Source organism: Equus przewalskii, chromosome 1 (genome assembly GCF_037783145.1).
Source record: "Equus przewalskii isolate Varuska chromosome 1, EquPr2, whole genome shotgun sequence".
NCBI lineage: Eukaryota > Metazoa > Chordata > Mammalia > Perissodactyla > Equidae > Equus > Equus przewalskii.
This window is the reverse complement of record NC_091831.1, coordinates 44487997-44502591: the sequence shown is the minus strand read 5'-3', so window position 1 is coordinate 44502591 and position 14595 is coordinate 44487997. Positions and strand designations below refer to the sequence as shown.

Genomic DNA, 14595 nt, shown 5'->3' with positions numbered 1-14595 from the left:
TTATCAATGATATTCTCTCCATATTTCCTGGTATTGTATCCTTCGCTCCTCAGTCTTAGGCAGACCCAATGCAGACAAGAAGATCAGCAAAAACATCAGATGTAAATTCACTAATCTAGACCCAGAGGAAATAAGAACTACTCTTTTCCTGTAGTTCTAGGAGTTACCCTGACTAAAGGAACTTAGATAACCTGCCAATTCTTGAACCAGTGTCCAGACCTGAACCTCACTCCCATAGCCGGAGCTAAGGCTCAGAGCCACGCAAACATGGGAGTGAAGGGGATAGATAGCTTCCCAAAGGAACAAAAAGGCCTCTTACTAGAAACAAGGGCCCAGGAATACACAGGAGGCACAAATGCCAAACAAGTAACACACTTATTCATCATCAATTTAGCCATAATTCATTTTCAGTGAAAACATATTTATATAAATATGCTATGTTCACACTTTTGTATTGTAGTTTAGGTCTGGTGATTATTTCTCATCAGCTATGACTTTTATTCTATCCCTGCTTCATTTTTGAGACTCCAATTTGAATTTTCTGGTTCAGTTTACGATCCAATATTCTTTACATTTGTTTTTTTGCATCAAACCATATTTGTCAATTTCTCAGACACAGGAAAGGGAGATTGAAGAGAGAAGTAAACTGCAGCCAGAATACAAAGGAAATACTATGGGCAAATCAGAATTTTTTTTTTTTTGTGAGAGTGAGATGTGACTGATAAGGATTCCTGGAATATGTACATATCAGAACAGTGAGAGGAAGGAACTGTGGGAGGGTAAGATTAAGCTTCCTGAAAAGGACTGTAGCACATTACAGGAAAGAAAGGCAAACAATTTACTGTTTCTTACCATTTAAATATCATAACATTTAAGTAAAACAGAAATCATAGATTTTATTTTACTTTCATCTGATAACTTATACGGCACACTTTGGCTTCTCCATGTAAACTAAAGCCTTCTCTCCATTCTCTTTTTATTTAAGAGGTAGATTTCCCCTCTGAATTAGGATGGGGCTTCATATACCTCCGTCTCATAGACCACTGATCACAGAATCATTGAATTGTAATTGGATTAAATCCCCACCATAGTTTAGTTTCAGGGTCTTTCGAGGAAGATGTTACCATTTTCTTGGCATGCAGAGTCCCTGTCTCAGCTCCCTTTTCTTATCTCTGACCACCAATAATTGCTTCAAAGTATTTTTGTTTGCATGTGTGGTGATGCAATAATGTTGATTCTTAACCCACTATTTTATTATTGAGTACCAAAAGACTGAAAAATAGTATAAAGCTATTTAAGTAACCTGAATCTAGAATTCACTTTTGGCTTATTTGTTAAATTTCCTACTTGCTAATGGTTTCTGTGGAGCTGGTTGTGTTTCTCGAATATAGTCGCTTTTCTGTGATTGGCCGGCTCTGCAGTTTGGGGGGTATTTCTATGCCCTTCCCTTTGCAGTAATGTTTGGTATTTACAGCACCTCCCAGATGGGTGCTGTCTTCAATTTAATTATCCTCTGGCTTATCCTCCCTTCCAACATCATTTATGAAAATGTTAAATAAGACCAGCCATAATACCTGCATCCCTGAAGCACGCTCCCCAACACTTCTGAACTTGATGCATTGCCATTCATCATTAAATTCCTTTAGCCAATTTAAGTCCCAAGAAGAATGTTAATATTGAATCCAATTTGAGCTAAGTTTTAATTAAGATTTCGTGAGACGTTGTGTTAAATGATTTACTATAATCAAAATTGATATCTCCTCGGCTATCCCTATCCTCTCATTTTCTAATTTTATCCACACACAAAAGAAAATGAGTTTGTCTGTTTGGATAGTTCTCCATAAAAATACATCATTCATTTTGACTGTTTCTGCAAATAGTTTCCTTCTCCTTTGCCTTTAGGACTATGTCTGTCATTCTCATGTAAGTCCCAGAGTCATTTTATGAAATGCTTTCCCTTCTGGCAGCCACATCTGTCCACCCCAAATACCCAATCTCAGGCTTAGCTGAATTAATGTCACTTTCTCAAGTTTCCTTTTTTCCTCTCAATTATTTTTGTTGATGCTATTTCTACACATATTATCACTCTAAATGCAGTGGATAATAAAAATAGGACTAGAATATGAACAGTGTATCCCCTTAAGCATGATGGGATGTGTAAAGTACTTTGTTTATATTTCATCAGGATGGTAAACATGAGCCTTTGCATGGGCCATTAATTAACATGGCATTCCTGAAATTGAATTCGAGTTTCAAGGTAAATGTGCACACTCACGTTTTATCTAAGAAGGTACACCAGAATGTCCAGTAGCCACCCAAAGGAGGCTGTGAATAATAAAGAACTATTACTTTGTAGGAGTGAAACTCAGGGATCAGAAATACATAAGAAAATGTCAATAAAGGAGAAATATTTCCCTACAGTTTCATTTATTATAATCATGTGGTTTTCTTTATTCAAAAAGAAACTTTTAATTGTTTTCCTTTTTCGTGTAAACTGAGGTCACCTTTCTTTTCTCCATCTGTCATTTCTGGGATGACGGAAACAGAAAATTCTGTAAATGTTTATAAAATGGATATTATAGAATTTCCCAATAAAATCTATTTTTTGTTTGTTTTTTCCCACTTAAGTGAATTTATATATATCAGAAAGTCAAGGAGCCTTATTTAACGTATTTATTAAATCATTATTACCTTAATTTTACTTTATGAAATTAATAATGGTCATTCTCTTTTCACACATAATAAACCAGATATAGTCTTTAACTCTTGGGTACCAGGTGCTCCAAAATGATTATAAATTTGTGCAAATTAGCCTTATAGATGCTTGTGTGGTATTATTCCAGGGACTCTGAGTTGATTCCCTTTCCTTAAAAAATATTTCTTGGGCTCAATATTCTAATTTTTTCATTAGATATTCTACAATTGTAGATGCATTTGTTTGATTTTGAAAAGGTAATAATGTAGGCCTTATCAGTCCTTTATAAATCAGAGCAAACAAGATTATAAGAACCTTTCCTGAAGCCAAGTTTAAATAAAGAGGACTCGAGGACAAGAGCGTCTCTGGGAGACAGGAAGGAAAATATTATGAATGAAAAGAATGAGAGCGAAAGAAAAGATGGGCGCGTAAGAACGGAAAACACCTATTTCATTTTTTCAGGCCTCAGCCTCTAGTAAGATGTGTTTATATATCAAGAACAGCAGGTAGCATAGAGAATAAAATTAAGTTTCCTATAGGAATATTAGGTTTGCTGTTAGGGCTTTCCTCTTTTTTTCTTTATTAAATTAAATAAAGATCGTCTTCAAGATCCCTCCATTTTTTTTTTATCACTCTCACAAGAAATAGAAAAACAATCCTTCTTGATGTGATTGCGTCAGTATCACAACGGAACACAGTAGCCTCAGTCCAAGAAAACATGAGGATAAATGCCAAGAGAACTTTCTTTACTTATTTTTTGTCTTTGAAAGTAAGCTCCTTTTGTTGGGGGAGAAATGACGCAATGGTGGGAAGTTGAGTCCCCAGAGGACTGATGTTGTGATTTTCAATTCCAGCTCACTGCAGTCGACGCAGACGAAGGGTCAAACGGGGAGATCACATACGAAATCCTGGTCGGGGCGCAGGGAGACTTCATCATCAATAAAACAACAGGCCTCATCACCATCGCTCCGGGGGTGGAACTGATAGTGGGGCGGACTTACGCCCTCACGGTCCAAGCAGCGGATAACGCTCCTCCTGCAGAGAGAAGGTAATTGATACCAGAACCAACGCGTCTTTTCGTCCCTCCCTTTAACCCCATGATTAAATTTAAGAAGCGCAGCAAGCATTCTTTTATTCTATAAACGTGTAAATTAGATCAGAAAATCCGAGAGACAGGATTCTCAGGAACTGCATATTCTTGTTTGTTTAAATTGTGGGAAAAGGACAATAAAGACAAGATTAAGCCACAAAATAATTAGGATTTCACAAATGTGAAAGATGCAGGTCTCTGTTCTAAGACTGAGGAATATCAGAGGCATGTATCCAATTTATTACTTAAAAGCAAGGTTGCTGATAGTGAGGGTCAGACGTGGCAGAAACAGGTAAGATCTCAGGGTTTTGAAGCCACCTCTCAGTGTCTGGGTAATTATTTAAATAGGTATATATATTCTGTCTCTAGATAAAAGTATATACATATATAAACATATATATACCGGTATACAAATATATATATATAATCTGTAGAATTTATTATAGAATTTATCATTTATCTATAGAATATATCTATATATTCTATATATATACACACATATCTATGTATTTACATATTCAAATATATAGACAGGAGACAGGTAGAGAGAGAGAGAGTAAAAAGCAAGACTTCCTACTATTACAACTGCGTTTTTCTGGTCCCCCACCTGAGATATCCCTTTTATTAATTTCTTGCTTATTTTCAGTATGCGTTTCAAGTAAAGGTGAATGCATATTAATACATTCCTGCATCTTGCTGGAGTTTTTTTTCCCCCTCAAAACGTATCCTGGGGATATTTTTGCGTATGAATACTGGATAATTCCCTCAAAACCTTTTTCACAACTATATAATATTCTTCATATGTATGTAATACTGCTTAAGAAATCCACTATTCATGGACTTTTAAACTTCAGTTTCGGGGCGGCTCCGTCGCCAAGTGGTTAAGTTCACGGGCTCCACTGCAGCGGTCCAGGGTTTGGATCCTGGGCACGGACATGGCACTGCTCATCAGGCTACGTTGAGGTGGCATCCCACATCCCGCAACTAGAAGGACCTGCAACTAAGATATACAACTGTGTACGGCGCGCGGGGGGGCAGCGAGGAGGGGGGGTTTGGGGAGATAAAGCAGGGGAAAAAAAAAAGATTGGCAACAGTTGTTAGCCCAGGTGCCGATCTTTGGGGAAAAATAAAAACTTCAGTTTCTCTTTTACTGCCAATTAAGAAATAAATAACATTGAAAATGCATCAATTTGAATGTGTGCAAGTATATCAAAAGAGTAAATTCTCAAACTGAGACCAAATGGTATATGCAATTGTAAGTTTTAGAGATAACTGTCAAGTTGTATTCTATGGGGCTTTTAACAATTTTCAATTCCAACTGCCAAGTCTGAGAATGGCTAATTCTACACAATCTCCCTAGCTGTGTGTCATGTCAGGCATTTGGATTTTTGCCAATATGATAGGTAAAAAAATAGCATCTATTTTTTATCCATTTGCTAATGAGTGTTTCAGTATATTTCCTACATTTAAGAGCCAATTCTCTTACTTTTTCTGTAAATTGTGTGTTCATACTCTTTGTCCATCTCTCTATTGATGTGTTAAACCTAGATTAAAATTATTCTATGTTTTCTACTAGTGATTTTGTGGATTCATATTGTATATTTCATTTCATTATATTCATATTATATTATATTCATTATATTATATTCATATTATATCTTTGTCGCATTTGAGATTTATCCTACTGTACAGTAAGAGGTTATCCATGCAGCAGTATTTTTTTCAGACAACTATGCTATTTTCCCCACATAATATGTTGGATAGTTCATCTTTTTCTCAGTGATGTGGGATGTTACATTTATTATATCACACATTTTCTTAGGAATTTGAACGTTCGATTCTAGACTTTCTCCTCTAGTCCATTAGTTCTTGTATCTTTTCATGAGCTATTGTTACACAATTTTAATTGTTAAGGTTTTCAACTGTGCTTTATAATGTAGTAATGCTAACACCTCAATGCTGTTTTGCCCTAAAAAATTTCCTAGTTACTCCTTCTATTAATTTTTTCTTTTATTTATATAAACTAGTTCAGATTTGTTTAGTTATATTTTTATTAGGAACACATTAAATTTATAAATTAGTTACTTAGGGTTAAACTGCATATTTTGGATGTTGAATTTTTCTGTCAAATAACTTTCTGTCTCTTCATTTGTCCATTCTTTTTTTGCATCCTTTAGTAGCTTCTATTTTTTAAGTATCTTCTATATACAAGTCCTATACATTTCTTTGTTGGTCTATTTCTATATCCTTTTATTATTATTATAAATAGAATCCTTTTTCCTTATTCTTCTATCTAGTTGATGTTTCCACATATGAAAAGTATTAATCTCTTTATATTAATTTTAACCGAGGTTCTTATTTAATTCTCTTATGTTTTTGTAGTTTTCAGTTGATTCTCCTATATTATCCAGGAAACTATTTTACAAATAGTGATAATGTTATATCCTTATTTCCATTTTCTTTCCTTCTTTTAATTTTATTTGCTAGTCCGTCCAATGAAAATGGTTGCTTGTTTTTAATTCAAGTGGAAATTCCTCTCATGTTTTCCCATTATATTGGTTTATGGTTTTTTAAACAAAACTTATTATGTTTAAAAAATATCTATCTATTCTTGTTTGACTGACTTTTAAAAATAAAAATGATGGTTTATTCAGGTCAAATAAATATCCATCATCTATGAAGATAGTAATGACTTTTCTTCTTATGCTAATGGTATGATAATTAATCTTAATATAGTTCCTAAATAAATATATTTTGCATTCTTGATATGAATCCCACTAAGCCATGATGTTTTAATCTTGAAATAAACTGCCTGATTGTTTGTTATTTTGTTTAGTGGAAGTACTGTGTGCTTTTCTTTCTGAGAAATTTTTGTGAAAATTTTACATCATTGTTATACCTTATAAGATACAAAAAAATACAGAGAAACACAAAAAGAATTAACAAGTGTAACAGCAAGTATTATTGAGTTATAAACATCTCTAAAAACAATAAATAAATCCAAATTTGGTTCTCTGAAAAGAATCATAAAAACATAATTAAATGGATAAACCACCAGCTAACCTAATCAAAAAGGGAGAAAGTGCAACTTTACATAATAAATTCTAACAGGGAAATAATACAGAAGAAATTAAAAGGATCACAAGAAACAACTTTTATTTAACATATGCAAAAATTGAAAACAGTGAAATGGATAATTTTTCAAGAAGATATAATTTACCAAAATTGATCCCAAAGGTTAAGAAATCTTAAGAGATCGATTTTACAGAGGAAATAGAGAAAGTTCTCAAAGAGCTACTACCCAAAACTATACCAGGGTCAAGCAATTTCACAGGAGAACTATAACAAAACCAGTTTTTAAAATTTCCTTTTAGCCTCCCCCAGAGCAGAGAAAAGGCTGTGTCTCCCCTGCTGCACACCCACAGGGGGGATTTTTTTCTCCACACCTTTCTTATCATTAATCACGGAGATGTGGTAGGTGGACTCCTGTTTCCTCAGTGATGTTTCTAGACTATTCTTCCTCCTTCTCCTTAATATTCCCCCTTTGAATCTTATATCGTAACAGTGTACTATCCACTACCCATCTTTGTTACTGTCATCTACGATGACACGTCCCTCCCCATCATCTCTTCTCTCTCACCTCTTCTCTCATGGTCGTTTACAGACCTTCAGGTCACTCTGGAAAAATTTAGTTCCTGCCTGTCTGGCATTCACTTCAATAGTACTTTTGTGAAAATTCTTGGTGGCTTCAATATCCAACATGTGGTTTAAGGTGTCTCTACTCTTGCAGTTGCTCTGGCCAAACACCCTTGGAGCCAGCCGCAATGTCTCCCTTATCTCAAACTCCAAATATAATCTTGAGCAACTCCTCTAAGCTCTACCCCAAAAACATATTTAGAAAACCAACAATTGCAATCACTCTTGTTAGTAACATCCCAGTCCAAGCTGTTGTTCTCTCTAGTCCAGAGCGTTCCTCTTCTAATTAGACTTCTGCCCATGCCCCCCTTCAGTCTCTTCTCCCTACAGTAGCCTGAGTGATTCTAATAACATAGAAAACAACTCTTTCTTTTTGCTCAAGATCTCCTGTGGTTTCACATCTGACTCCAAGTAAAAGGCAGAATCATTAAAAAGGCCAGCGGAGCCCAGCACAGTTTGCCAGCTGCCACCAGCCTCAGGACACTCCCTTGAGTCACCTCTTCATATTAATGTCATCTCCTGCTTAACTCTGCTTCTCTTAGTCCACTCCAGTCGTCACACTAGTCAGTCTCCTATCTGCCCCGAGGCTTGCAATTATCTTCAAACCTTTAAACTTGACTTTCGTCTCTCAGGCTGGATGGCTCCTTCCTCAGATTTCTCCATGGCCTCATTTCCTTCTAGTCATTGCCCAATCATCACCTTCTTTGGAAGGCTGCTCTGACGAACTGTTTACAATTGTAACAGCCTCTCAGTAATTTCATACCCCTTTCCTGGCATTATTTTTATCCACTGCACTTATCACTAAGGACTACGCTCTTACGTATTTTCATTTAGGGTATGAAGTTTATCGTTTGCCTTGCCTCCTCCCCACAACAGTTTTAGCTCACAAGGGCAAGATTCATTGTACTTTGGTTGTTTCATGTCTCCAGAAGCTGGAACAATTTCTGGAACGGCCTAGGTTCTTAACAAACATCTTTTTTCGTTCATTTTTCTAGGTTCTTAACAAGCATCTTTTTTGTTTTTTAAATAAATGAATTGGAATACAAGATAGTGTGATGAAAAACTCAGTATCTTTAAGGAGACCCCAAAATGAGGAGGCAGATTTGAAATTGTTCTGCCTTCCCTCATACACCAATTCTGTCTAACTTTGTCACTAATAAGTCAAAAATTGGTGTCTGTGAAAGTAAATTTTCTGTTCAGTCCAACAAACCACTTATTTATTATGTAACTCTATTTACTATATTCTGGAAATACGGAGACAAACATAGTACTGTCAATTCTAGGCCGAAGAGAAAAATTACAGGAAAGATTGGAAAGTAAGACTATACATAAGTAAATTCAATTGAGCATGGTTAATTTAGGCTTGAGGTAAATTCTCGAGTTTCTGAGACATTGATGAGAGCACTTGTCATAATGAGCGAGTACTTAGATGGCCTCCTAAACAGGTGAGTTTAGGAGAATGAGAAGTTGACCAGATGAAAAAAGTACGTCACATTATTTGTACAGACTGAGAGGTCTGAAATCGCTTGGAGTTTATGGATAATTACGAGCCAGTCAGTGTGTGACTAGTGTGTAAACTGTGGTTCAAGGAGGCCGGGAGAGTTAAGGGCCACATCATGGAAAATTTAGTTTGTTTTGTTAAGAAGCGTGGGCTTCTCCAGTCAATGGATGAAATTCGTGGAAGGACTTTAAAGTTCTTTAAAGAAAGTCATGTGAGATGATTGGCATTTCTTGAAAATCACCCTGATGTTCTGTGGAAGACAGATGTGAGACAGACAAAATTGTAGAGAAATCAAGCAGAACATCACCAGTGGAAGAGTCCAGGGAAAATGTTGTTGATGGCTTGAACTGGGCACTTTAGGAAGAATAGAGAAAAGGAATTGTCAAAAAAAAAGCAAAAGAGGGGCTGGCCTGGTGGCACAGTGGTTAAGTTCACGTGCTCCACTTCAGTGGCCTGGGGTTCGCCAGTTCAGATCCCAGGCATGGACCTATGCAGAGCTTGTCAAGCCATGCTGTGGCAGGCATCTCTCAAATAAAGTAGAGGAAGATGGGCATAGATGTTAGCTCAGGGCCAATCTTCCTCAGCAAAAGGAGGAGGATTGGTGGCAGATGTTAGCTCAGGGCTGATCTTCCTCAAAAAAAAAGAAAGAAAAGAAAAAGTAAAAGAATCTCCCAGGTCTTCCCTTTGTCTGAGTTAACTGTGTGTCGATGATGTCAAGATTGCACACATGGTTTGGGTAAAGGAGATGAGTTCCACTTTGGACGCATTTAGTTGTATGTGGCTATAGTTCATACATCCAAAAAGTAAATGGATGTATATAACTGAGTGTGAGAAGGCAGTTAAGGGCTGTTTCTTGTGAAGTAACACATAGAATACTTTTATATATTGAATAGTTACTGTATAAAAATATTTGAGTCAAAGTTTGAATGGATTTTCAATAATAGCTTCATCCTTTCTGGGTTATTCTAAAGAGAAGTTAAAGATGATTGATGCTATTTATTGATCATGCCCAAGGGCCAGACACAATGTAAGCTACTTTATATACATAATTTCTGGTCTTAACAACATTGTGATTTTTGCATAACTGTATTTATTTTTGCAGACTGGAAATCTGAGTCCAAAAGAGGGTAATTGACTTGGCTAACTCTCATCTTGCCTACACACCTACCCACCCAATAAAAAGTGGTAGAACCATAACTTGAACACAGGACAGTTGGATTCTAAAACTTTATCCTCTGCTCTGTACCATAACCATAACCTTTTGTAGTTATTGTTCTGGAGAAAAAAATACTATAATTGATTAATAGCAATACTAATGATGCTAATTATAAGAATAAAGGCACCTTTTGTTTTTAATCATTTTATCTTTTATTAAAGCTCTTTAATAGTCAACAATTTATTGTGTTACTTTTTTTATTTAGGGTATTTCCATGCTCAATAGATCTGATCTAATCTATAGTTGCTTATATATTATGATTGATGTGATTTAACCTCTTTATGGTTTAATGAATGAGATTTTATAATCCACTTCTTACTCTGTTCCTCTTTGCAAGTCAGGTCATTAATTTGCCTAGATAAGCTGTTGCCTGCAATAATCGGTACAATAATAGATTTTTACTTGAGTAAAATTGTATTCTATTCCAGGAAACAAAGTGCCATCTTCAGAATCCAAATGTACAGGTCTTTTCAGTGACACTAGGCATATGGTTGACCTAGCCTCATTGCTGTCTTTATAGGCAATGATTTGGGCACTAAAAGATCACCTTATAATGTTTGGTCAAACATCAGGTGGGACCTGCAGAGAATTAAATCCATGTACCTCCATTCTACCTGCTGGGATGAATGTCATATTCCCTGTAGGATAAAGAAATTTGCTATTTTCTGGAAGAAAATTAATCCTTCAAATTGACTTGATGAATGAACTAAAGAGTTGTGAGGCTTTGCTTTCAGTATTCCTTTGTTATTTCAAAATTATGACCATAAAAGTGTAGATTACACTATATTTTGCAAATTGACCCAACCAGCAACAGTGACATATAAACCTAATTAAATAGTGACATTAAAAATGGCAATTTTCTATCTTATTCTTTTAGATTGGCCTTTAATCCACAAATGTAAATAACATTGACTCTCAAAATAAGGGTGATATGAATTAACTATTTATGTATTTGTTATTCGAATTGAATAAACTAGCTAAAGTTTCAGAGCGTAAGAGGCGCAATAGTCTATAGTATTTTTGCTTTGGGTTATGTTTTAGTCTTTGATAAGCACAAGAGTACAGATAAAAACAAAAAGCCTAAAAAAGTAATAAGGTATTTTTAAATAGTATTTATTTATTGGTGTATCTAGGTCTCCTTATGCTTATTTAATTGAATTAAATTAAGTAAATATTTATTTAATCTTAATATGAATATAGTACTACTATTAGCTTTTATGGAGATACAGAGAATAAAAGGCAGTCCCTGCCCCCAAATATCTTTTAATAAAATTACAATAAAATTATGAATGCATGGCATGGCATACTTTTTTGATCCCAGTTGTTTTGGTGGAATCCAAAGCTGTTTCTAACACAGATTAAATCGTCCATTCTCAAATGAAATTATTTTTCCATTGTGAATAGATATTCTTTAAAATGCCTTCACGTAATATATTTAACATTAGTAAAAATTGATGGAGGTAATCACTTTAACAAAAAATATTGAGTTTCCACAATTCCTAGCCTCTTGGGGAAGAACTGAAAATTTAAGACAAGCTGAGATCTCTGCCCTCATGGCCCCATATGGAGGCACAGGTAAATCTGGAGATGCAATAGTAGATAATGACAAGTGCAGGTTAACTTGGGCGGGAATGATAATGGGCTATCCAAGCAAAGAAACAGAGAAATGACAAAGCCTGGTGTGTTGTGAGAACTACATATTACTTGGCACACCTGAGCATGTGGTTAACCAGCTTAATGATATCCTGCTTAACCAGTCCCCATTGTTGTCAAGATGAAGTTTTTAAATCAACAAGTATAGCACACGAGCCCCTGAATGATCTGGTCCTTGCTCACCTCTCTAGTCTGAACTCCTACCATTGCTGTATTTATACCCTTCTCTTTAGTCGTACAAAAGTTACAGTTTTCTTGTTTATTGTTGAATTTGCACAAGTGTTTCCCTTTGTCTGTAATGTCTATAGTTTTTATACCTAAGTACATCTTGCATTTTCAAACTCTCTCTCTCTAACTTCCCCTGAGAAGTTTCTCTGACTTCCTATGTTGGTTTTAAATCTAAAATCTCAGCTCCTGTAGACTCTTGTATATACTTCCAAAATAGTAAAAGAGAACCTGTGAACATTGTAAATATAGCTTTTCTAGCACAATATTGGTGGGAGACAAGAGAAAAAAGAAAGTAATTTCTCTGTTTTCAAGACTACTAGTGAAAGCAATACAAATACCTATAACCTTCATCTTAGAACTACAAGGTAGAAATGTAGAGTTACAAATAGACACCTTGTAGCGTATGTTGACACATTTAATAGAAAATTACAATACAGATTGTACAATTCTGTAAATGTCAGCTAGGTCATCTCATTACTACTGAGTACTATTGCCACATCCAAAAAATTTGACTTTTTACCTTTCTGTAGTTATATCATTTCCAAAATTAAAGTCCCTTAAGTCTATCTTCACAACTTCTTCCTTATTCATATTTTATTTTGTTCTTATAGGACAAAAATGCTATGGATGAATTTTCATTCATGGTTTAAATAATTAAAATTAATTGTGATATCATAGCCTGAGTCCAAGACATGAAATAATTTATGACTTCCTGAAAGAGAAAATCCTTCATTACAAACCGAGGATGTTTTATACTCACGCACAGAAACACACACCACAGATGACTAAAAAATCTCCAATTTACTTCCCAAATTTGTTCTTGTAGGATGTGGGGAGAAAGGGTAGGCCAACTTGGAATTCAGAAGCCTTGCCTTTTAGTTTATGTGCTGTTGCTAATTAACTTTGTAACATTGTTGATTCAGTCACTTAATCTCATTTTCTAATCCTCTTTTGTAAGACGAGAGAGTTAAATTAGATGGTTTTTAGAGTCTTTTAAAATCATAAGATTATCTGAGAAAATCAGCTCTCAGGCTCTATTGTGACCTTCATTACCAAATAAGAAAGAGAAAAGCTTTGTGATTTTCATTTTTAGAAATAGAGATTTATCTACATCATACTGGCTATACTACAAAAATAAAATTTGTATTATATATATGCTCAGTTTTATGCCTTTAAGACTAGCTATAAAATGGAAATATAAAATGTTCAAATAAAATATTATTTATCAAGTGACTGTCTGGTTTTATTATGTGCTTAACTGATGCCGTTGAATTACTGCTATTTATTATAGCATTAATGCTATCATTTTATTGTTAATACTGTTGGTATTCAGTTTTAGGAAGGCTAACTCTGACACCATGCTGACATCAGGGATAAAAAGGAGATAGCATTTTAAAAGGCAATAGCCCTCAATAAGGTCGGTGCTTATTTAAATACATTACAGGGAATTGTCAGGATGTTGAAGATGAAAAATGCTAGAGCTTGAAGTATGATCTTCCTCAAATAACTCTAAGATCCACGTCCAAGGGAGGGGGAAAACCATAATTAGCAATTCTAGCATTTGAAATACTGTGGAAAGGAGCAAGGACGGGTGAAGGAGACGGTGGTATTGGACCACATTTGTTCACTGTCTTCTGCCTTGGGGAATAAGGTTCTTTTTTTTTTTTTCTTGGAATTTTAAAGTTTTCTTCTCTGTGTGAGATACACAAGCTTCACCTGAGTTAGTTCCTACTGTAGCATTGTGGATGTAAACAGTTTAGTCCTCAAGTGGGAAAATGGTCAAAGCGAGAAGAATAAGGAAATACATAAAGTAAAAGTTTAGTGTAAACTATACTCTCATGAGCAGAAAGAGACTCATCTTCCAGGAAAGATTTTATAACGTATTCCAGAACAGGGAGCTGAAGCTCTAAAGACTATCGAAGGCAGGAAGGGCCTCACTTTTTGAAAGGAAGTTTTGAATTTGGAGTACACTGTGTTCTAGGTCAAAAAAATGTTAATCAGTGAGAGACTCGCCTGCCTAGGGGATTACTGAGGACAGCTTGAGGTCAGTTTGTACAGGAATCTCCTGGCTACTAACTAAAGAAGCAGGTGAGTCTACATGTTACATTCGCCGCGAGCTCCTGGGGCAGTGGTTTTCAAAATCTACCGTGTGTAAGTAAAACCTTGAATATCTATGGAAAAACATAGATTCTTGTGCCCTACACCAAAAGATTCTGATCCAACATGTCCAAACCCTCATACTACCACACCCCACTCTGGGGAGAGGGAAGGGGTACACGCCTATAGGTATTTAGTCTAGAAAAGTCAAATGATGCAATTATATGTCTAAAATATTACAAGGGACATGAATAAGGCAAGTGCAAGCTTCTTTACTCCATTCTATAGACTAGACTAAGAAGCCTTATTTTGAACAATTATCAATAATAACTGGTAAATATGTTTTTTTAGGTGTATATATACACACATACACACGTATATATGTTTGATCTTATTTAATCCTTATCCTAACCTTGGAT

At 35.3% G+C, this 14595-nt stretch overlaps 1 protein-coding gene across 3 annotated transcripts in view; it reads left to right on the top strand.

Moving 5' to 3' along the window:
• The window catches only part of PCDH15 (protocadherin related 15), a 954225-nt gene that overhangs the window by 674553 nt on the left and 265077 nt on the right, over positions 1-14595 (top strand). For all 3 annotated transcript variants that reach the window (XM_070611305.1, XM_070611290.1, XM_070611296.1), the window contains one exon: positions 3550-3743. In XM_070611305.1, coding sequence (XP_070467406.1) covers positions 3550-3743 — 194 coding nt within the window. The remainder of the gene's footprint in view (positions 1-3549; positions 3744-14595) is intronic.